This window comes from Gavia stellata, chromosome 20 (genome assembly GCF_030936135.1).
Source record: "Gavia stellata isolate bGavSte3 chromosome 20, bGavSte3.hap2, whole genome shotgun sequence".
Classification (NCBI taxonomy): Eukaryota; Metazoa; Chordata; class Aves; order Gaviiformes; family Gaviidae; genus Gavia; species Gavia stellata.
In genome coordinates this window covers 16,437,612-16,459,330 of record NC_082613.1, presented here as the reverse complement: position 1 = coordinate 16,459,330, position 21,719 = coordinate 16,437,612, and the positions used below count along the sequence as shown (strand labels likewise).

Sequence of the window (21,719 nt, the reverse complement as noted above, 5' to 3'; positions counted from 1 at the left end):
ATCCCTGCCCCATAGCTGTGGCCCACGCCCCCCCCCCCAATCCAACGCTGTTTCCTCCTGGCCCCGCATCTCCCTGCCCCCCCGCTCCCTCCCCCCCTGCAGTTTTTGGGTGACGAAAGCGCGGAGGGATGGGCAGCGGGGAAAAGAAACTGCAGGGCCAGGGGGTGGGGCCAGGGCCACCGAGCCGGGGGGACGCGGGCGCCGGGGAGCGGCACCGGACAGCTCGGTGACGGGGACCCACGGTGTCAGCCCTGCGTGTCCGTCATGGCCCTCAAGCAGCCGAATGCGTGAGTGGGGCTGGCGAGGGGGGGGCACTGGGGTGTTACTGAGGTTTTATGGGGAGACATGGGGGATGGCTGGAGGGTTCCGGGGGTCACTGGGGGCTATGGGTGGGACGGGGGGCTCAGGGATTAGTGGGGAGACCTGAAGAGTTACTGAGGGAGGTGGGGGATTCTGGGGAGCTCAGGGCTTGCTGGGGAAGTTTCAGGGTTGCTGGAGGGTCCCGGGAAGAGATGGGAGCCTTGGGGAGGTGGGGAGCGGTCCTTGGAGGTGGTTGTTTTGTTACCGAAAATCGTACCCAAGAAAACTCTCCAACCCAAATGATAGTTCAGAAAGCCGACACTGGTTTATTGCAGCGCTGGGTGCACGGGGGATCCCTCCTCCCAGCATGCACACCCAGCTGAAATCATGACAGGTATTTGAACAGTTAACAAAGTTAGTTACGGCTGCTGGTCCTACCCTTTAGCTAACTATTGGTTAGGATCTTTCTTACTGCATCTTAAGGATACAGTTCTCTTTTAATTCCCTACCCATGCCCAGAGAGTAGGGGGCTTATTTGGGTTGGGGGCTTTTCTAGCTGGGAGGTGTGGGTTTTAACATTATAATGAGGTAGGTCAGCCTTAGGACACCCATTTGGGGCATTTCACTGACTTGGCTGTTTGGCCAAGTCTCAAGTTTGCATATCAGCCATTATCAGGAGACCCAGAGGCTATATCGGGTGCTAGATCTACTTTTGTCTCCAGGTAGAGAACGTTAACATAACCCAATAGAGCTAATCGCCACAGCCAGCCTGTTTCCGGGAAAACTAATGCATATTTCAGTTTGTGTGACGCAGTATCATCTTAACTCATCTGTACAAAGTTTGCACAAAGGGATCTGGGTTTTTTGTATGCTAACTGATTTGTTTAAGTCTTTGGTATCAGTTTCAGTGGGTCCTTGACCCCCCAAGGAGGGGGACATTCTGGGAGATCCAAGGAGGAAATGGGGGTCCTGGTTACCCACAGAGGCCAGTCCTGCCCCCCCCCCCCCCCCCCCCCCCCCCAAGTCCTTGACCTTTCTCTCTGCTTTGCAGGGAGGCCTTCTGCCAGCGGGCACCCATCTTCCTTGACTACCTGCACAGCATCCTGCAGAAGTACCCTGATGGGGGGCAGATCCTCAAGGTGAGACCCCCAGGGAGCCCAGCCGTCGGGCTCTCTTGCCCAGCTGGGCAGCAGGCAGCTGAGGAGGCTGGTGGTCCTTGCCCAGCACCAATCCCTGGACCTTGCTGGCCAGCTGGGAGAGTGGGTCGGTGCTTTTCTCTGGGGGCTGGGGGGTCCCACGTGTCCTGGCACTGATCCCTGAATGCAGGAGCTGGTGCAGAATGCGGACGACGCCGGCGCTAACGAGGTCGTGTTTGTGTCTGACGAGCGAGAGTTTGACTTGACCGGAGGGGGACTGGAGGGTACCCAGGGTGAGAGGCGCGACCGGCACTAGGAGAGACTGGACAAAGCACAGGGGTGGCACTGGCAGGTACTGGGAGGGATTGGGGGATGCTGGTGAAGAATCGAAGCGGAATCAGCGTGGACTGGGGGAACTGGAACCAATGAGGTGTTCTGGGATGTGCTGGGTACACTGAGGGTACTGGGAGGACTCAGTGGTACTGCTGGCACTGAGGGTGATTTTGTGGGACTGGAGGGGGGGCTGAGATTGTGGGGGCACTGAATGTGGGTTGCAATCCCTCCTACGTGTCCCAAGTCTCCCCTAACCCGTGGTCCTGACCCCCCAGGCCCAGCCCTCCTGGCCTACAATGATGTCGTGATGTCCCCCCGGGACTGGACAGGGCTCATGCGCCCAGGGGTGTCGCACAAACGTGGGGACCCCAGCACCGTGGGGCGCTTTGGCCTGGGCTTCACCTCTGTCTACCACCTCACCGGTGAGTGGCACTGGGGGCCTCAACTGGAATTGAACCGGGGACATGGGTTGTACTGGAGGCACTGAACTACAGGTGCTGGGGAGTACTGGGGGGCACTGAGGGGATGCAGGATGGAGTGCTGTGTCTGAAGTGAGGAAACCTGAAGCACCAGGAGGCTGGGGGGAGGCTGGGTGGCAATGGAGGGCAGGCTGCAGGGCCAAACTGAGGGAGGGCTGATGAGTTGGGATTAAGATTGGGATCATGAGAGGCACTGTGGGTTGAACTTGAGGGTACTGGGTGGGCACTTGGGGCACTGATGGGTTGGGATGATCTGGGGAGGCAGTGGGGTCCATGCCATCCTTGTGGCCTCATGGTTCCCATGTCCCCAGACCTGCCAGGTGTGCTGAGCCCCCCATCCTTGGGGGTGCTGGACCCCGAATGCCAGGTGCTGCCAGGTGCCGGTGCCCGCTGGGACATCTCTGCAGCCCAGGACCTTCCTGGCCTTTTCGAGCCCTTCTGGGCTGGGCTGGAAGCTGTGGGACAGCACCGTGGCTCTGCCCAGGGCACCCTCTTCCGCTTCCCCCTCCGCCGGCAACCCTCAGGAATCACTGCAGGGGTCTCAGATCCTGAGCGCCTCCGTAGCCTCCTCCAGACCTTCCTCACCGAGGCCCCTCTTGCCCTCCTCTTCCTCCGCCATGTCCGCCGCGTGGCCCTGCACCACGTGGCCCCTGATGGTGTCCAGACACTCATGGGGACCCTTGTGGCATCCCCTCAGCCTCTCCCTGTCCCAGGGCCATCAGGGGACGAGGGGCTGAGTCTGGCGTGGTCCCTGGTGGCCCTGCATGGGGATGGGGTAGGGGATGGGACCGAGTGGCTGGTTGTCACGGGCAGGGCCACGGAGGGGCCAGCCGTAGCCCTGGGCACAGGGCTGGGGTGCTGCCCTGAGCTGAGCCTGGCATACCCCCTCCGTGGGGCCTGCCGAGGGCGGCTGTGCTGTTTCCTACCCCTGCCAGCCACGGATGAGATGGCCACAGGGCTGCCCGTCCACGCCAGCGCACCCTTCGCCCTCTCTGACGACCGCCGCCACCTCCGCTGGCCCGAGGAGGGCAAGGAGGGCGAGGACGATGCCCGCTGGAACGCCCTGCTGCTCCTTGGCCTCCTGCCGCGGGTCTACAGCCACATGGCTGCTGTGGCCGCAGCTCTGCCTGATGCAGATGCCTACAGAATCTGGCCGGACCCCGCGTGCATGCCGAGCTGTGGCCGCATCCGCAGTTTGGTGACCCATGTCTGCCGGGAGCTGGCAGCTGCCCGCACCCTGGTGCCAGCCACAGAGGGGGCTGCAGGGTGGCTGCGGGCCCCCGAGGTTGTGCTGCTGCCTGAGGCCATGGGGGACATGGCCACACGGCGGGTGGTCCAGGCCTTGCTGGTGGCAGCCGGGGAGCCAGTGGCTGAGGTCCCAGCTCATGTACGCAGGGCGCTGGCTTTGGCGATGGCGGAGGACGTGCGGGAGGCCACGGCGAGCCACGTGCGGGAGGTGCTGAGGCGCTATGGGGCCACAGGCCTCCCAGCCACCGACCGGCTCTCCCTGCTGCGCTATGTGGCCGGGGACGGGTGCCATGCTGAACTGCGGGGTCTCCCACTCCTGCCTCGCGCCGATGGGACCTTCGTGGCCTTTGGAACTGTGTCAGCCATTGTCTATGTGGACACGTCTGATTGCCCCAGGTGAGTCCATGGCCCCAGGCAGCCCCGTTCCCTGTGGGAGTGGGCAGGCGAGCTGGTTGCCCAGGGCTCAGCTCCTGCTCTTGAGCTGAAAGGGGGGCCACGGTCAAACCTGGACATTTGGGCGCCTCACTGCTCTCCTTCTCTCCCCTCGTATCACCGAGTGGGAGCTGAGCCAGGTGTCCAGGAAGCTGCCTACCTCCCATTACCCCTCTAGTCCCCCAGCACCTCCATTTGTCCCCACAGGGAGCTCCTGCCCGGCCTGGCCGGGTCTTTCCTGCCCTCAGACCTGGAGCCAGGCTTGGACAGCCTCCTGCGAGACATTGCCAAGGCGGGTAAGAGACAGGGGGTCCCTGGACCACCTTTGGGTCCCCGATCTCTCTCTAAACCCCAACACGCCTAGGCACCCTTGTACACCCTGGGGCTCCTCTGCAGCCCCAATATCTTCCTGTACCACGCTGATACTCCCTGTACACACCTGGGGTCCCTGATCACTGTCTGAGGCCCCTCTCTGGGCTTCCCCCATCCATTCACCAGCACTGTAGATCCCAAGTCTCACTGCCTCTCTCTGGTTTGGGGTGTGTTGTTCAAGCCCAGGGCCACCTCTCCTGTCCTGCGTCTCCCTGTGTCTCTGGGGACTCCCCTGTCCTTGCTGTTCTTCCCACATTCCCCCATGCCCTCTGTGCTCCCTTGGATCCTGGGTCTCCCTGTGTCCCCCATCTGAGGACCTCTGTGCCCCCCAGTACTGGTCCCCCTAACACCTCTTTGCCTCTCAGATCTCCTCTATCCCCAATCTGGGGTTCTGCTGTTCCTGCTATTCAGGGTATCCACCATCCCTCCAGAGCCCAGGTCCTTCTATCCCCAGTACGGGGGCCGCTCCATCCCTTGCCCCCCATCCCTCCATCCTCAGGTTTTTTTCCCCCACATCCCGGGTCCCCCTGCTAGGTCCCAGGTCCCAGGTACTCCTCGTCCAGCCTCTGCCTCCTGCACACAGGTCTCTTCCCCAACCTGGTTCTGCTGGACCCAGCCGTGACTTGCCTGACCCTACGCTTGGCTCTGCCCCCCACCTGGACGTCCCAGTCTTCAACCCCAGTGACCTGGTGCCCGGCCCAAGGCCCCCCCCAGCCCCCAGCCTCCTGGTTCTCAGCTCTGTGGCAATTCCTGGCCCACCACGTAGAAGATCTGGGCCCTCTGGAGGGGCTCTGTCTCATTCCCCTGTCCCCACTGGATGCCCCCAGCATCTCTCTGGCTCCGCTGATACCCCAGTCCAGCCTTATCTTCCAGGCATGGGAGGACCAGTGCCTGCCACCTGCTGTGGCCTCTGTGCTGGAGGTCCTTGGTTGCCCAGTGGTGCCACCGGCCATGTGGCACCACTCCCTGTCCCGCTACGTCCTGCCTCCATCCCCCCTCAATGCCCTGCGGGCCCTGGGCAGGCGGGAGGCTGCAGATGTGGCCTCCCGCCTGGCCTCGCTGCCTGCTGCGGATGTGGTCACCCTCCGGCTCTATCTGGCAGACATCCCATCCCTGGGAAAGCAGGACAGGGCCACACTGGCTGCTCTGCCCCTTTTCATCCCACTGCCTTGCTTGGCCACCCCGCAGCCCATGGAGCTGGTACCGGCTGGTGTCACCCCGGCACTGGAGCCAGAGCTGAAGCTGCCCAGAGATGTGGTGCTGCCGGAGCCCGTCTTGCAGTGCCGGGATGAAGCTGACCGGCGGCTCCTGGGGAGGCTTGAGACGTCCCTCATCAGTGCAGCCCAGATGGTGCTGGAGGCCATCAGAGCTGTGGCCCGGGGCGCCTATGCAGGGCGGGCAGCTGAAACACAGGCTCTGCTACTCTGGGTGCTGCAACACGGAGACATCCTCTTTGCACAGAGCCCCCCACTCCAGCAGGTCTGCAGCAGGCTAGCCTTCCTGGAGACCCCCAATGGCCCCGTGTGCCCGCGAGACCTCTACGACCCCTGTGAGAGCACCTTGCAGGCACTGCTGGGCCCTGAGCACTTTCCTCCTGCCGCCTTCCGCAGTCCGCCTGTCCTCCGTGCCTTGAGAGCCCTGGGCTTGCGGCATGGTGAGGGGTGCCTGGTGCCTTCGGACATCCTAGAGGCTGCAGCACGTGTGAGTCAGGGTGACGCAGCGTCTCTGGGCAGGGCTCAGGCACTGATCAAGGTCTGCAACTGCCCCAAGGCACTGGCTGGTTTCAGCGCTGCAAATCTTAGGCAGCTCCAAGCCCTGCCATGGGTCCCTCGTTCCAAGTGCACTGGAAAGCCTAGGCAGCCCTTCCTGTGCCCCCGGGAGCTGCGGTCCACCCAGTACCAGCCCCTGGTGGGGCTTGCCATGCACTTGACTAGCGCCTTTGTGCCAGAGGCAGAGAAGAAGCTGGGACTGAGCAAGACCCCACCGCCAGAAAGCGTGTGGAAGCAGCTGAGACAGCTGGCAGCATGCAGGAACATGGGTGAGGTAGGTCCCGCACTCCGGCCTGTCTACCAGCACATGCAGGAAAACCTGACGACCTTTGGGTCTGCCCCAGATGATGCTGTGGTGTGGACCGGGGCTGGGTTTGTCTTGCCATGTGATGCCGTGCTGGGCTATCCTGAGAAGCTGGAGCTGGGGATGCTGGTGCCCCGGGTGCCCCCTGACTTCCTGACCTACAGCAACCTCTTCAGGGCTTGGGGGGTGGAGGAGAGGGTGAGTGAGGAGAGGGCAGTTGCAGCCCTGCGCTCCCTGGGGCAGGACATAGACACACGCAGCTCCAGAGCTGGCACTGCAGCAGAGTTGCAGGTGGCTGTAGCTGTCCTGGAGTGGCTTAAGAGTCGGGGGCACCGGGGAGAGGGCATGGTGCCCGTTCCTGTGAGGATCCTGGAGAGCTCGGGCTTTGCCCTCCGGCCAGCTGCCTCTACCGTGTACCTGGACATGGAGCTGGAGCCAGAGGAGGATGTTCAGGAGGTGGTGCATGAGGCAGTGCCATCCAGTACAGCCATATTCCTCGGCACAGAGCTGCTCAGTACGCGGGTGCTGGGGCCAGAGCCGTTCACAGCCTGTGGCCCCTCAGAGCCCATCACCTTACGGCTCCGCAACATCCTCCGGGAGTACGGGGAGGAGGGCGACCTCTTCACAGAGATGGTCCAGAATGCAGAAGATGCCGGAGCTACTGTGTGCCGCTTCCTCCTGGACCTCCGACGCTGCAGAAAGGCCGCATCTGGGCTGCTAGACCCTGGCATGGCTGCCTGCCATGGCCCAGCCCTCTGGGCCTACAACAATGCCCTGTTCACAGAGGATGACCTCCGTAACATCACACGGGTTGGAGCTGCTACGAAGGAGGGCCAGGCAGGCCGGATCGGGCGCTTTGGGCTGGGCTTCAGCTCTGTCTACCGTGTCACAGATGTGCCAGCAGTGCTGAGTGGGGAGACACTGCTCATCTTTGATCCCAATGGCACCCATCTGGGCAAGCACATTCCCAGGGCTGGCTGCCCTGGCATCCGCCTGGACTTCTCCAGCCGACCACGCATCCTCCGTGCCTTTGCTGAGCAGTTCTGGCCCTACCATGGTATCTTTGGGTGCTGCCTGCCTGAGCCAGGACCCTTTCCAGGGAGCCTTTTCCGCCTGCCTTTTCGCACTGAAGAGGAAGCTGTGACATCACAGATTTGCTCAGAGGCCTTTGGTACAGAACGCATCCAGTCCCTTGGCACCAACTTCCTTGGCTCTAACCGGCTCCTGCTGCTTTTCCTGCAGAGGGTGAAGGAGATATCCCTGGAGATGCTGCCAGACATGGCCACCTCTGGGGACGATACCATGCCTCTGGCCATGCTGCGGCGAAAGGAGATCCTACACTTGGGGGCCCCTGGGGACCCCCCAAGCTGGGCAGCTATCGAGAAGCTCACAGCCTGTGAGGAGGCATCCAAGACGACGTGGTACTACCTAGTTTTGGTGTGTCAGGGTGATGGGGAGTTGCTTGAACTGTTTCGTCAGAATGCACAGGCAGGGCTCCATCCTCTGCCTCCCATGGCTGGCGTAGCCCTTCCCCTTGCCCCTACTGCAGATGGCAAGTGGGTGCCGTGTCTGGGTGCCGAGGAGGGGCAAGTCTTCTGCCACCTTCCCATGCCAGTTGCCTCAGGGCTGCCAATCCATGTGCATGGGACCTTCAGCATCCTCTCAAACCGCAAGGGGCTGTGGGACACGGCGGAGCGGGGTGAGTGGAACCGGGCGCTGCTCCGCAATGCTGTGCCAGTTGCCTGGCTCCGGGCGCTGGACCACCTCCGCACCATGCATGAGGCAGGTGAGTTGAAGAGCTATGAATATCATGCCTTCTGGCCAGACACTAACACTGCCCGTTACCCCTTTACGGAGGCTGTGACTGGTTTCTACCAGGCTGTGGCAGCCAGGAATGGCCCCAGGCTCTTTTCTGATGGCTGCTCATGGTGCTCGCTGCAGGACGCCCGCTTCCTGCACCAGGCTGTGGTCAGACACCCCAAGCTGGGTGCTGTGGCGAAGCGCGTCTTTGCCACCACTCTACCCCATCCCCTGTTAGCTGTGGCCTTGCCAGAGCAGGTGCAGAGGGGCCTTGGGAAGGCAGTGGATGCTGGCACCTATGACTGGCCCCGCTTTTACTGTGAGCTTGTGCTTCCCAACTTGGAAGACCTCTCTGTTGTTGACCGGGACCCACTACTTCTCCATGCACTGGACTTGTCTCATGATGATGTGGACAGAGTGCTGAAGACAGTGCCCTGCATTCCTGCCACCCCTCATGGCCACCTGCAGCTCATCAATCACCTGGTGCATCCCAGAGGCCGCACTGCCTCTTTATATGACCCTAAGGATGGGCGCTTCCCCACTGGGGATGCCTTCCTTTCCCCAGAAAGACTAAGCCAACTGGAGAGGCTGGGCATGGTTAAGGACACAATGACGCTGCCAGAGCTGCTGGAGCGGGCAAAGACAGTGCAGCTTATCTGGGCTGAGGACCGTGCCCAGGGCTGCCGGAGGGCTGCCTGCATCCTTGAGCTGCTTCAGGATGCAGTGGAGGAGAGGGTGAACAACACCATACAGGCAGCTTTCCAGACTCTGCCCTTCCTCCCTGGTACACTGCCCACTGGCGAACATGTGCTATTGCCAGCTGCCCAGCTCTACCATCACCTCCACGCCCCACTAGTGGGACTCATCCACCCTATCTTGGCTCCTAAATTGCTGGGGGAAAACTTTAGCCTCCCCAAGGAGGTTGCATCCTTCTTGGGGTTGGACCGTCAGATACCAGCAGCTACAGTCCTTGAGCAGCTGCAAGCACTGAGCTGTAGCTCCAATGCTCTCCCTTTGGAGATCCTGCAGGACAGCACCCACTGCTGCTACAGGTACTTGCACATGCTGCTCCAGAGAGATCACTCCAGCTGGGGTGAGGTGGCTTCTGCAGTGGCCCAAGGGGAGCCCTTCATCTTGGTGGGCTCCTGCTTTGTACCGGTCATGACTGTGGCTAAGGTGCTGTCATTTGAGGCTGTCCCATATCTTCACCAGCTCCCAGAGCAGTACCGGCCCTACAGCCAACTCTGGGAGTGTGTGGGGCTGCGCCACACATTCACCTGGGGTGATTATGCCCGAGTGCTCTGCATCTTGGCAGAGATGCATGCTGGAGAGCCACTGCCTGCCGCAGAGCTGGCTCTGGCCTTGCGGCTGTTGTCTTGTGGCTTGGCGGCAGATGAGAAAGAGCCAGATGCCTACCAGACCCAGCAACTCTTTCTACCTGACCAGAAGGGCATTTTGCGTCCACGGGACAAGCTCCTCTTCAATGATATGCCATGGATGCCAGTGGGCAGCGATGTCCTGCTGTGCCATGAACAGCTGTCCCGAGCCACTGCCCTGCACTGTGGGGTGCTTACCACACGCCACTGGGCACTGGAGAGCAACCGACTACTCAGTGCAGAGCTGAGTCTCTGGGCACAGCCATTTGGTGCCCGTGAAGACTTGCCTACACGGATAAAGAACATCTTGGGGGAGTACCCAGCATCCGCTCGTGATTTGGTGATAGAGTTGCTCCAGAATGCGGATGATGCTGGTGCGAGGCTTGTGCATTTCGTGTGGGACCGCCGGGAGCACCCAGTGGATGCCACTTTCAGTGAGACTTGGAACTTCCTGCAGGGCCCTGCCCTCTGCATCTACAACGACAGCCCCTTCCAGCAGCAGGACATTGAAGGCATTCAGCGTCTGGGGGTGGGTGGCAAGCAAGGCCGGCAGGATGTCACAGGCAAATATGGCCTTGGCTTCAACACTGTCTTCCACTTTACTGACTGCCCAGCCTTCCTTACTGGAGACAGTGCCCTGTGCGTCTTTGATCCCCATCTCTACTACGTGCCCGGAGCCACAACTGAGAGTCCTGGCGGGATGTTCGCTGTCAACCCTGAATTCAAGAGGACCTTTCCAGACGTTTATGGCACCTTCCTACCCTCGCTCTTCAACCTGAACCAGGGTGTCCTCTTCCGGCTACCCCTCCGCACTGCAGCTAGGGCTGCCTTTTCCAGGGTGTCTGACATGGTCGTGCGGGACCAAGACCTCATGGACATGGAGAGAGTACTGGTTGAGGAAGGTGAGGACTTGGTGCTCTTCCTCCGGCACCTCCGCACTGTGGTCTTCTCTGAGATACCCCCAGACGGCGAGAAGCTGTTGGAGAAGCTGAGGGTGGCCACAGAGCTGACAGATGGTGATGCAGAGCTGAGACGGAGTTTTCAAGCACGATTGAGCCAAGCCACGGGTGAGAACAGCCTCACCTCTGTCTCCTATATCATGACAGTCAAAACCAGCAAGGCCAGGACCAGCACCGTGTGGAGGGTGGTCTCCCAAATTGGGGTGCAGGAGGGGGCTGAGGAGTCTCCGGTGCTTGGGCGGCTGCCCTACGGAGCTGTGGCTGCCTGCTTGAGGCCATTGAACTTGGACAAAGTCATAGGCAAAGCTTTCTGCACACTCCCGCTGCCACTGATCACAGGGCTGCCTGTGCACATCAATGCCAACTTCTCTGTGGATGCGGCCAGACGCAATCTCCGCCAGGACCCAGGCAGCAGAGAGGCAGCCTGGAATGGCTTCTTGCTCCGGCACTTGGTGGCTCCACTATACTGTGCCTTTCTTGCCAGGCAGCGGAAAGCCCTGGGGCCTGAAGTGCTCCAGTTCAGGTCTTTGAACAACTGCCAGATGCACCTGGCCTGCCACTACCTCCAGTTCTTCCCTGTTGTGGCAAACGTGCAACCTACCTTTCAGAACCTGGTGAAGGATGTCTATAGGCATCTCAGTCATGCACGCCTGCCCCTGGTGCCTGTCTACCGTGTGAAGCCACCTGGCAGCATGGTGACAATGACCTGGGCATCTCCAGGTGGTGGGGATGTGCTAACAGAGCCATACTTCCTCAAGGTGTGGCCTGAGCCAGCTCTCCATGAGGTGCTGCATCACCTGAACATGAACCTGGTGCCAGCATTCAGCCACCTGCAGCAGATCTATGTGGAGTTCATTAGAGCGGATGTGGAGGCTGTTGCCATGCAGCCAGACTCTCTCCGGCGCTTCCTTAAGGCCCTGGCACTCCCCGTGCCCTGCATGCTGGCTGATACACCCCTGAGGACAGCAAAGAACTGCTCCATCCTGCTGAAAAACTGCCTGGAGCCCAGGGGTGTGGACAAGGAACAACTGGAAGGCCTGCCCTTGCTGGCCAAACAAGATGGCTCCCTGAATGCCCTCAGCATCCACCACCCAGTCTTCCGCAGCTCCTTTGCCCACCTCTTCCCCCACCACTGCCACTGCTTTGCCGACAAGTTCATTTCTGACTTGACCCTGCCTTGCTTTGTGAAGGAGCTTGGCCTCGTGGAGGCTACACCACTCATCCAGGAGGCACTGGGTCAGCTGAACTGGACCACAGAGGGGAAGAAGTGGCTCAAGGAGCTGTGGAAGTTCTTCAGCACTGTGGTCTGCCCAGACACGAAGGCCAAAAAGAATTTGGAGGCAGACATGAAGTTGTTCATGGATCATCTCCAGGATGTGGTGGTGCTGCCTGTTCGGGGGGATAAGACAGGCTCGAAGCACCTACTGCCACTATCCTCCCTCCCCAATGTTCTTTTTGACTGTGACACAGATGTGGCCAAGGTGCTGCACAAACTGGGCATCCCTGTGCTCCAGCTGTCCCTGCTGCCTTTTGACTTTGCCCACCACTGCCTGAAGAAAAGGGCACTGCAGGCCACAGAGCCCACGGCTGTGCTGGACCAGCTGGCGGCCACCAGAGCTGATCTCCGCTGGAGGGACTTAAATGAGTGGGATGTGACTGTCCTGCTGCGCTTTGTGCAGGGAAAACTGCATTCGACGGCACTGGAGCAGCTCCAGCTCCTGCCTCTCTTCCGTAAGTATGATGGGGACTATGTATCTGTGGCACCCTATCGCAAGGTGCTGTTGCTCAAAAGCCAGTTCCCAGAAGTGCCCCTGGGTGCCCAAGCCCTGTACAACCTGGAGAAGGGCATGTTGCTGCTCACAGCAGACAACATCCACCAGCAGCTGGCCAAGGATTTTCACTGGGGGCTCACAGATGACCAGCAGCTTTTCATGACTGTGGTGCTGCCCCGGCTTTCCCAACTCACAGCGCAAGAGCTTATGGAAGCTGTGCGCTTGTTCTTTGCCCTGCAACGCATCTGTGACTTTAAGTTCAAGGAAGATGTTGTGGCAGCTTTTCAGACTGTGGCCTTTATACCAGATGCCCATGGCGTGCTGCGCCTGGCCTCCTACTTCTACAAGAACACACCCTCCTTCTGCACTCTGCGGCTCCAAAACCGCTTTGTGCCTGAGTCTTTCTTTGTGGAGCTAGATTACAACCGGGAAGCTGCTAATGCTTTCCTGCTTCAGGCAGGTGTCCGCACCAGCCTGTCTGTAGAGGATTTTGTGGCACTGGCCCTGGAGATAGAGCATGAAGCCACTCAGGCTAGGTGCCACACTGAAGACCTGCTGGCACGACAACAGGAGATGCTCAACAAGCTTGGCACCCTGTTGGACAGTCCCTTGCCAAAGGGTTTCCTGGGCCGAATTGCCTCAGTCCACTTCCTGCCTCCACTGGACATCCCCCCGAACCTGATGAACCTCCACCCCCCTTTTTCAGCCTGCACTAAGCCTGTGGCCCTGAAAGGCAGCGTTTACCACTGCCAAGAAGATGTGGCTGAGCTCCTGTGGACATCAGCCACCATCCTGCCAAAGTCCCTTGCACTCAAGCAGGACCTCCTGGAGGCCATGGGAGTCCTTGTAGAGATACCCACCGCCCTGGTGGTGGCCAACCTGGAGCAGGTGTGCAGGGCAGCCTGTCAGATGCCACAGCAGGTGAACACACGGGCCAGCGTGCTCCAGAAGGTGTACAACTTCTTGCAGACCCATCTGAAGGAGGTAGACGCAGGGCGCCTCGCTGAGCTGCCTGTGGTGCTGGCCAAGTCAGGGGACATGGCCATGCCACGGCAAGTGGTGATATCCCTCCCAGACGAGGCTGACTTTTACCCCTATCTCCTCACGCCTGACCCCCACATGGCTGTCTATGGAGACCTCCTGCAACACCTTGGCGTGGTCCTGCTCCCCACACTGACTCATTACAGCCATGTTCTGGCCCAAATCCACCAGGAGAGCCGTGTCAGTGGGACGCTCAATACCATCCAGAAGAAGACAGTCCTGCTGGCCACACGGCACTTCTTCCAGCTGCTGCGGGAAGCACCAGACCCCCCTGATTTCTCCACTGTGGCTGAACTGTACTTGCTGAGCACTGCTGACTGCCTAGAATCATCCCACAGGCTGTACTTCAATGACTGCGTGTCCTCAAGTACCTCTAGGGCCTTGGGGAAGACTTTTGTGTTTATGGCTGAACTGCCAGGGACCAGGTGTAATAGCTGGTGGCTGCTGGAAATGCTACCACAGCGCCTGCGGCCACGGGCACTCTCAGAGGTGACAGAGAAGCAGCTGGAGGAGGGCAGTCTGCGACCATGTCGCTACGGTTCTCACTGCCCTGGGCAGAGGCGTCTGCAGACCCTCCTGGTATCACAGTGGTTTCGGATGGGACTGGAGGCCCTGCTCCAGTGGCAGAGCCACAGGGCTATGATGAGAATGGAGGGGAATGGTGGCTTTGCAATGGAGCAGCTGAAAGTGCAGTGCTGCGAGGACATCCGCACTGTGCTGGTCCACTGTGGTGCAAAGGTGGAGGGCAGCTCCCAGGCACAGTTCATCCATGTGTGCCTGGCTGGTGATGCCCAGCGGCTCCTCTACATCCGGCATGCAGAGATGGTGCTGGACCGGCACCAGCTGAGGGTCCTGGAGACGCTAGCACAGGAGATCAACGTCATCCTGGGTGGACAGCTGGAGGCACCTGCCTTGTCAGTGCTGCGTGAAATGCTGGTCTGCCAGGAGCCACGGGATGTGGCCTTTGTTCTGGAGGAGAACAATGTGGCACTGGTGGGTGCTAAACCAGAGCCAGAGGAGGTCATGGCACCAGAGCTGGAGCCAAAGCTGGAGAAGAGGCTGCAGAAGGAGGCTGTGGCAAAGGGGAAGCCAGGGAAATATTGGCACAGCCTGATGCCAGAGTGTGGAGATGTGGATCACAGCCTGGCAACCTTGGAAGTCCATGGCTCCTGGTTGTGCAATGAGAAGGCCATGGCCCTGACTCCATCCAAACCAGAGGCCCAGCGGTGGCTGCGACAGGCCAAGAGTGACCTGCAGGCAGCCCACAATGACATCGGGCACTGCTGCCCCAACTGGGTCCTCTTCAAGGTGCACCAGGCCGTGGAGAAGGCGCTGGTGGCTGCTGTACTTTGCCATGGTGAGGCCTTTGAGGCCCCAATGGGGGTGGTGGGGCTGGCCCAATGGCTGGAGGCAGTGGAGCCAAAGCTGAGGGGCCTGGCAGAGGACGTCGAGTGGTTGCATGGCTGTGGCATGGATGGCAAGGCCACACAGTACCCGAGCTACCACCCCTTCCCCATCACCCCCAATGAGGCCTTCCACAGTGTGGATGAGGAGGAGGTGCTGAAGCGGGTGCAAGGAGTGCTGGGGAGGCTGCAGGACCATGTGGGTGGGATGTGAGGATGTCCCCTCAGGGGGCACTGGCAGCTGGGCCACGGGACCACCATGGCTCCACCACAGACCTCCCACGGACCTCTTGTGGACTCACCGTGGACTTGCCACAGAACTGCCACAGGCAATTCCAGACTGTCCAGCCCTGCAGCAGGGCTGGACTAAGGTAGGAGGGATTTGGGGGCAGATGGGGGGCCTAGGCCACTGGAAGTCATGGGGTAGCATGTGCCATCGGCATGCCTTGAGAGCAGAGGAAATAAAGTACAATAATAAATGTTGCAGTGCTGGTAGACCCTTCACTAACAGTGTGGTCAGGGGACATGGGGAGGACATGGGCAACTGGGTGCGTGTGGAAGGTGAAGGTGGCGATGGAGGGGTTTAGAGGACTGTGGTGGGTTGACCTTGGCTAGCCACCAGGTGCCCCCCAAGCTGCTCTATCACTCCCCCCCTTCGACAGGACAGGGGGAGAAAATATGATGAAAATCTCATGGGTCATGATAAGGACAGGGAGATCACTCACCAATTACTGTCACAGACAAAACAGCCTTGACTTGGGGAAATTAATTTATTGCCAGTTAAACAGAGTAGGATAATGAGAAATAAGAACAAACCTAAACCTCCCCCCCCCCCCCTCCCTTCTTCCCGGGCTCAACTTCACTCCTGACTCTTCCACCCCCTCCCCCCCGAGCGGTGCAGGGGGATGGGGAATTTAGCTTGGGGTCCCTCTCATGGGAGACAGTCCTGCACTAACTTCTCCAATGTGGGTCCTTTCTACAGGCTGCAGTTCTTAAAGAACTGCTCCGGCATGGGTCCGTTACATGGGGTACAGTCCTTCAGGAACAGACTGCTCCAGTGTGGGTCCCCCATTGGGCCACAGGTCCTGCCAGAAGACCTGCTCCTGCATGAACTCCTCTCCACAGGCTGCAGACCCTGCCAGGAGCCTGCTCCCATGTGGGCTCTTCACAGGCTGCAGCTCTCTTCAAGGTATCTCCACCTGCTGTGGTCTGGAGTCCTCTACAGGCTGCAGGTGGATATCTACTCCACCGTGGTCCTCCGTGGGCTACAGGGCAACAACCTGCCTCACCATGGTCTTCCACATGGGCTGCAGGGGAATCTCTGCTCCAGCGCCTGGAGCACCTCCTCCCCCTCCTTTTTCACTGACCTTGGTGTCTGCAGAGCTGTTTCTCTCATGTATTCTCACTCCTCCCTCCCAGCTGCTGTTGCGCAGCAGTTTTTACCCCTTCTTAAATATGTTATTACAGAGGTGCTAACAACATCGCTGATTGGCTCAGCTTTGGCCAGCGGCAGGTCCATCTTGAAGCTGGCTGCAACTGTCTCTGGCTGACATGGGGGCAGCTTCTGGTGTCTTCTCACAGAAGCCACCCCTGCAGCCCTGCTGCTATCAAAACATTGCCACATAAACCCAATATAAGGATGATGAGGTGGTGTCAAGGAGAGCATGGGGGTAGGTGAAGTAGCAAGAGGAGCTCGAAGTTTCGATGGGCTGGAGTCATTGCCATAGGCCCAGAGACCATCACCAAAGTCTAAGTTTGATTGTACGGTTGGTATGCTGAGGTGAAACGTCATGATAGGGATCATGGGTGCAAGGGTTGCCAAGCTGCCGTGGCATCATCTCAGTGTTGGGTGGTCCCTGCCATGAGGTCAAAGGGCAGTTCCTGGAGAGACCAGGTCTTCTAATTGGGCCAAGACTACACGACTAGGATGCCATCACTCAGTGCTGAAGGCTCACTGTCAGGCGCCCTGACCCTTGACCAGTTGTAGAAGGTGGAGGCTTGTATGCCTTCAAGGCTGGGAAGACTGAGCACATGGCTCCTGTCTCTCTTGTGTGTGGTTCTCCCTTGTGGTGAGCATAGGATGCAAGAAGGAGCTGAGGCTGGCGATGACATCAGTGGGCAGTGTGTCTGTGAGCTTCTAGGGACCACAGAAATGAGGGGTGGCTCCAACCAGGAAGATGCAGTGCTGACACTCATCGGGGCCTTCTGTCCCAGTGGCACCAGGACTCTATAAGCAGGACAGGCATCAAGGCTGTGGCTTCCCATGGAGGCTGGTGTGGGAGCACAAAAGCTGGGGTCCTCCACAGGGTCCATCACAGGATTCCTCTGTGGGGGCCTGTGCCCTGGACTCCAGATTCTCTTCTCCTGCCAGCTGGGTGGGAACCTTGAGGTTAAAGCAGGAAGAGGGTGCTTTGACCCTGCATGCCTTTGTGCTCCCATGGGTAAAAGGAAAATGGGGGGTTGAAGGAGTCCTGAACACCTGAGTCCTCCTCTAGCTTGCAGGGAGAAGGTTCCTTATGTCCTGGATGTTTGGTTGCTTCTGCAGTTTGTGGATGAAGTGTCCAGGGAAAGAGAAGGGCAGGGTGCCTGCAAACCTGGACACCTGTGTTTGTCAGCCATTTGTGAAGTAAAGTCCAGGAGTTACAACAGGGAGCATGTCCTATGCCTTGGTCGCCTGCGTTCTCCCCAGGGCTCTGGATATCTGGCTCCTCTTCTAGCTAATCAGCAAGCCGCTCCTACCTCTGAGAAAGGCATACTCTGATTAGCATCATAAGAGTAGCGGCTAATAGGGCATTTGGGAAGATCCTGAGGAGAAAAGTGCAGTCATTATATGGGAGAAGTGTTGGGAACCCCCTGCCATAGCAGAGAGAACGCCTGTGAGAGGACACTCACCTGAAAATCCAGTTGCTGCTCTTCTTGGCTGCTCTCTGGGGACAGTGTTCCCTTTCCCTTCTCTCCTTCTCCTTCTCCCTCTCCCTCTCCTTTTGTTCTGGTTCCCTACACCACCCCCGACATAACTTTTGCCTAAATTTACAGTCAATGTCTGACAGCTGTAGATGGCAGCTGCAGGTCACTATTTCTGAAAGTGATTCTGAAATCAGCTCTTACTGGGGGGGGCGGAGGGGGAGCATTCTCCACCACCCATGCATCTCTAAAATTCAGTTCCCAGCATCTTTTTTCACCACTACACTTTTTTTTTTTTCCTTTTAACAATTGCAAACTATAGGGTTAGGTTTTGTTTGCAATGAGTAAACTTTGCTTCCTTCCGCTCTCCCTTTTCTTCTTCGCTGAATTTATTCTGTGGAGACTCATATAGAGTTTAAAGTCTTAACCAGACAGAAAATATCTCATTACCAGGAGCTGAAACTGCTGATTCTGTCCTGAAAAGACAGTTTGTTCAAACTTCAGAACAGCCAAACAAGAAGCACCTGTACTCAAGACAAAGACAGAGTGTGACCTTTGTCACACTGTCTTGAGATTTCTCAAGAACTTTTTAGACTTTGATGTGTAAAACAGATCTACACTGGATTGCTTGATGGGAGAAGAAGCCCTGTTGGCTAATGGAAAGGACCATGGGTCTGGCCTCTACCTGGGAAGAGGCCTTCCAGTAAGGTTTCACTGAGCACTTCTTTGGGGTCAGTCTCCTAATTGATTGTCCTTTTAATAAGTAAGTGGTTTATACATTCACATCAGCTCTGGAAACAAGAGCTAGAGAATGCCTTTATTACAAAAACATAAAATCAGTCTGCTGACCGAACAGGAAGTCAGCAGTGCCCGGAGAAAGAGTGCAAAGAATTAGGATTAAAATGATGGTTAAGATAATTGCAACAAAACCCTCTCATTTGCACAATCAAGGGCAATTCATCAATCATGTTTGTGTTCTCAGCAAAAGCCAGGAAGGAAAGATAACATGCTGGAGAGTGCTGGCTGCTGTAACTCCGACAGTCTATCCCTCCACTGGGAGAGGAGGAGGCTTTTGTAGGCTTAAGATACATGGTTGAGAGTAAGGATTCCTAGCTCCTCTTAGTCCAGCCTGTTTCTCCAGCCCACCAAAGTCCCTCTGAACTGCAGCGCTGCCCTTTGGTGTATTGACCATTCCCTCCCCTGATTCATGCTGACTGTGGCTTTGGTGAGTGTGTGATCTGTCCTGTCATCCATGTCATTACTAAACAGCAATACTGGCTCCAGTGTTGAACCCTGAGGGGTGCCACTAGAGACTGGCCACTTTATAGAACTGATCCATCACTATGTGACTGTTGAATGTTTTGCTAATGTCAGGTAAACAACATCACTGGTCTACCATTATTCACAGAGCCATTCATTTCATTGCAGAAGCCAATCAGGTTGGTCAGGCATGATTTCCCCTTGGTAAATCTATGCTGGCTGTTCCCAATCCCCTTGCCTCACAGGTGCTTGAAAGTGTGTTCCAAAAGGATTTGTTCCATCACCTTCCCAGGGATTGGAATGGAGTTGACTTGCCTCTAATGCCTCAGACCCTTCTTTGTGCCCATCTTGAAGATTGGTGTAATGCTCTTTCCAGTTCTCAGGAGCCACCCTCTGTTGCCATAATTTTTCAAAGATGATAGACAGTTCCCTTAGCACCCTCTGGTCCTGTGAACTGGTGTTATGTCTAACTGGCGCAAGAGCTCCCTAACTATTCTTCTAACTCCCCTACTGCTTCCACAGAAATGTCTCTACATTCCTCCTGGATAACCTGATTCTTCTTCCACATTTTGTGTACTACAGAGGCAGAAGACAGCATTAATGCAGATGGATATATTTCCCACCCCAGGGTGCAGATAAATACTTGAACGCCCTTTCTCCACATACCCAATATCTCCCAAGTAGTTGTGTGATAAGGCAGTATAATCTGCAAAAAAATCTAAATCATGCAAACTGTTCCCTGTAAAAGGGTTGGTATGTGCCGGATCTGGTTGTTTAGGTAAACCAGTAAGGTTTGGACCCAGACTAGATGACTCAAACCAATCAGGATCCCATAGGAAACCAAAATTCTGTAACTACCTTTACTTTGATTATGACTTCCTAGAGAACACCAAGTTAACCTGCTGGGAACCCACCACTTGCTCCTTACGGCAGCTGCAATCACAGTTTCTTTGGCCAAGCAAGTCATACGTATCTTTGGGGGAATAGATATTGCCATATCTTTACAGAAAATGTCATTGGAATCTTTTATAGACATTTTAGTTGACTGACAATCAATCACCGTGCCTATCTGAAGACGAAACCAGTCCTTGTCCGTCTCTGAAACATTACAGCACTAGAAACTCATGGATGACTTCAGAGAAACCACAAAGCAAACCTCACATCAGCGCTGCTGGAATTCTTGCCTACAACTTGGTCCATACCCTTAGGACCAATGTGGGACACAGGATACTCTCAAATGGAAGAACTGGAATCCTTAATCACCGGTTATGAAAAAGCTATGACATACCAAAAACTATTGCTATCAAACACAATACCGGCCGGGTTGTCAGAATCACAACAGAAATTGAACAAACTGTTGAACCTCACTGGTACGACATTGCATCCGAATCTGCTGACTTTTGGCAGTGGTATAGACCAATCTTCCAAGCTGGAAGGTCTAAAACATCAGCTCACCCAAAAAGCCTTTGCAGTGGATCCAACGGCAGCTGAACCGCTGAGGGATTTTGGTGCTTCCCAGAGTGTTTTGGGGGATGCCAGCACCGTGACGGAGGAGGAAGGATGAGCAGTCTCACTGTTGGCTAGGGAATGAATTCTTTTTTGTTTGCTCCTAAGGGCATGAATTAAGAGTTCTGGGTTATAAGTTATGAAACCTCATGACTTGAGCGGTGAATAAGTGAATTCACGTAATAGACTGGTCTGGGCAAAGGGGACTGAGCCCTGTTTGTCCTGTCTGTTTGTTGTCTTTCTTGATGAGCTCATGAAATAAAGTTTCATTCACAGAGTACGTTGTCCTGTAAATTTGAAGTTTTCTCTCCCTGTGCTGGTTGTGGCTGGGATAGAGTTAATTTTCTTCGTAGTAGCTAGCATGGGGCTGAGTTTTGGATTTGTGCTGAAAACAGTGTTGATAATACCGAGATGTTTTCGTCACTGCTGAGCAGCGCTCACGCAGCCTCAAGGCCTTTTCTGCTCCTCACCCCACCCCAGCAGCGAGTGGGCTGGGGGTGCACGAGGAGTTGGGAGGGGACACAGCCGGGACAGCTGACCCCGACTGACCGAGGGGATATTCCAGACCATAGGACGTCATGCTCAGCAACAGAACTAGGGGGAAAGCTGGCCGGGAGACGGCTGCTTGGGGACGGGCCGGGCATCGGTCGGAGGGCGGTGAGCAATTGTTTTCACTTGCATCACTTGTCTGTCTTGGCTTTTACTTGTTGTTGCCGTTGTGGTTGGGATTTTCCTTTTCATTACCATTTTTATTATCATTATTATTGTTCTTCTATTTCGTTTCCTTTATTAAACTGATCTCCTCTCAACCCAGGAGCTCTCTCACGTTCCCGGTTCCCACTCTCTCCCCATCCCGCTGGGGCGGGGGGTGAGCGAGCGGCTGGTGGGCCTTAGTTGCCGGCCGGGGTTAAACCACGACAGCCCCGTACCGATTTTTGTCCAACTGCTCGCGGTCTGTCCCGTTCCTGCCGCGGAGCGGGGAGCAAAAGGTTCAGTAACTCCACCTCTCTCCGCGCGGGTTTCGTGCTGGACTGGAACTCCTGCTCCAGGGGCAGCCAAGGGCTGAAGCCCGAGCTCTCAGCAGAAAGCTGCAGCTTTCAGTCGGCTGCCCCGGGCGAGGGCCCTTTTCTGCTGTCACTGCGGTCCCACCCTTCTTGCCCCCGCGCCCCCAGAGCCCCCATCCGACACCGGGGCCGGGGACCGCCTCCTCCCGCTCGCGCTCGCCCGCAGTCTCCAGGGAGCGCGTTCTGCCCCCAACGTTCTCCGGGGCCGTTAACGGTCTCGGAGCAGAACTCGCTGCAGCAAAGCGCTGCCCGGGCGGCCTC

The 21,719-nt window shown here is 57.3% G+C and overlaps 1 protein-coding gene across 1 annotated transcript; it reads left to right on the top strand.

Moving 5' to 3' along the window:
* The first annotated feature begins 264 nt into the window (after nucleotides 1-264).
* On the top strand, nucleotides 265-15,157 carry LOC104253547 (sacsin). The gene is made up of 8 exons (XM_059827286.1): nucleotides 265-287; nucleotides 1,352-1,439; nucleotides 1,627-1,729; nucleotides 2,045-2,191; nucleotides 2,560-3,892; nucleotides 4,136-4,224; nucleotides 4,884-14,341; nucleotides 14,378-15,157. Exons 1-8 carry the CDS (start codon nucleotides 265-267, stop codon nucleotides 14,936-14,938), a joined length of 11,802 nt encoding a protein of 3,933 aa, XP_059683269.1. The 3' UTR covers nucleotides 14,939-15,157.
* The last annotated feature ends 6,562 nt before the right edge of the window (nucleotides 15,158-21,719 follow it).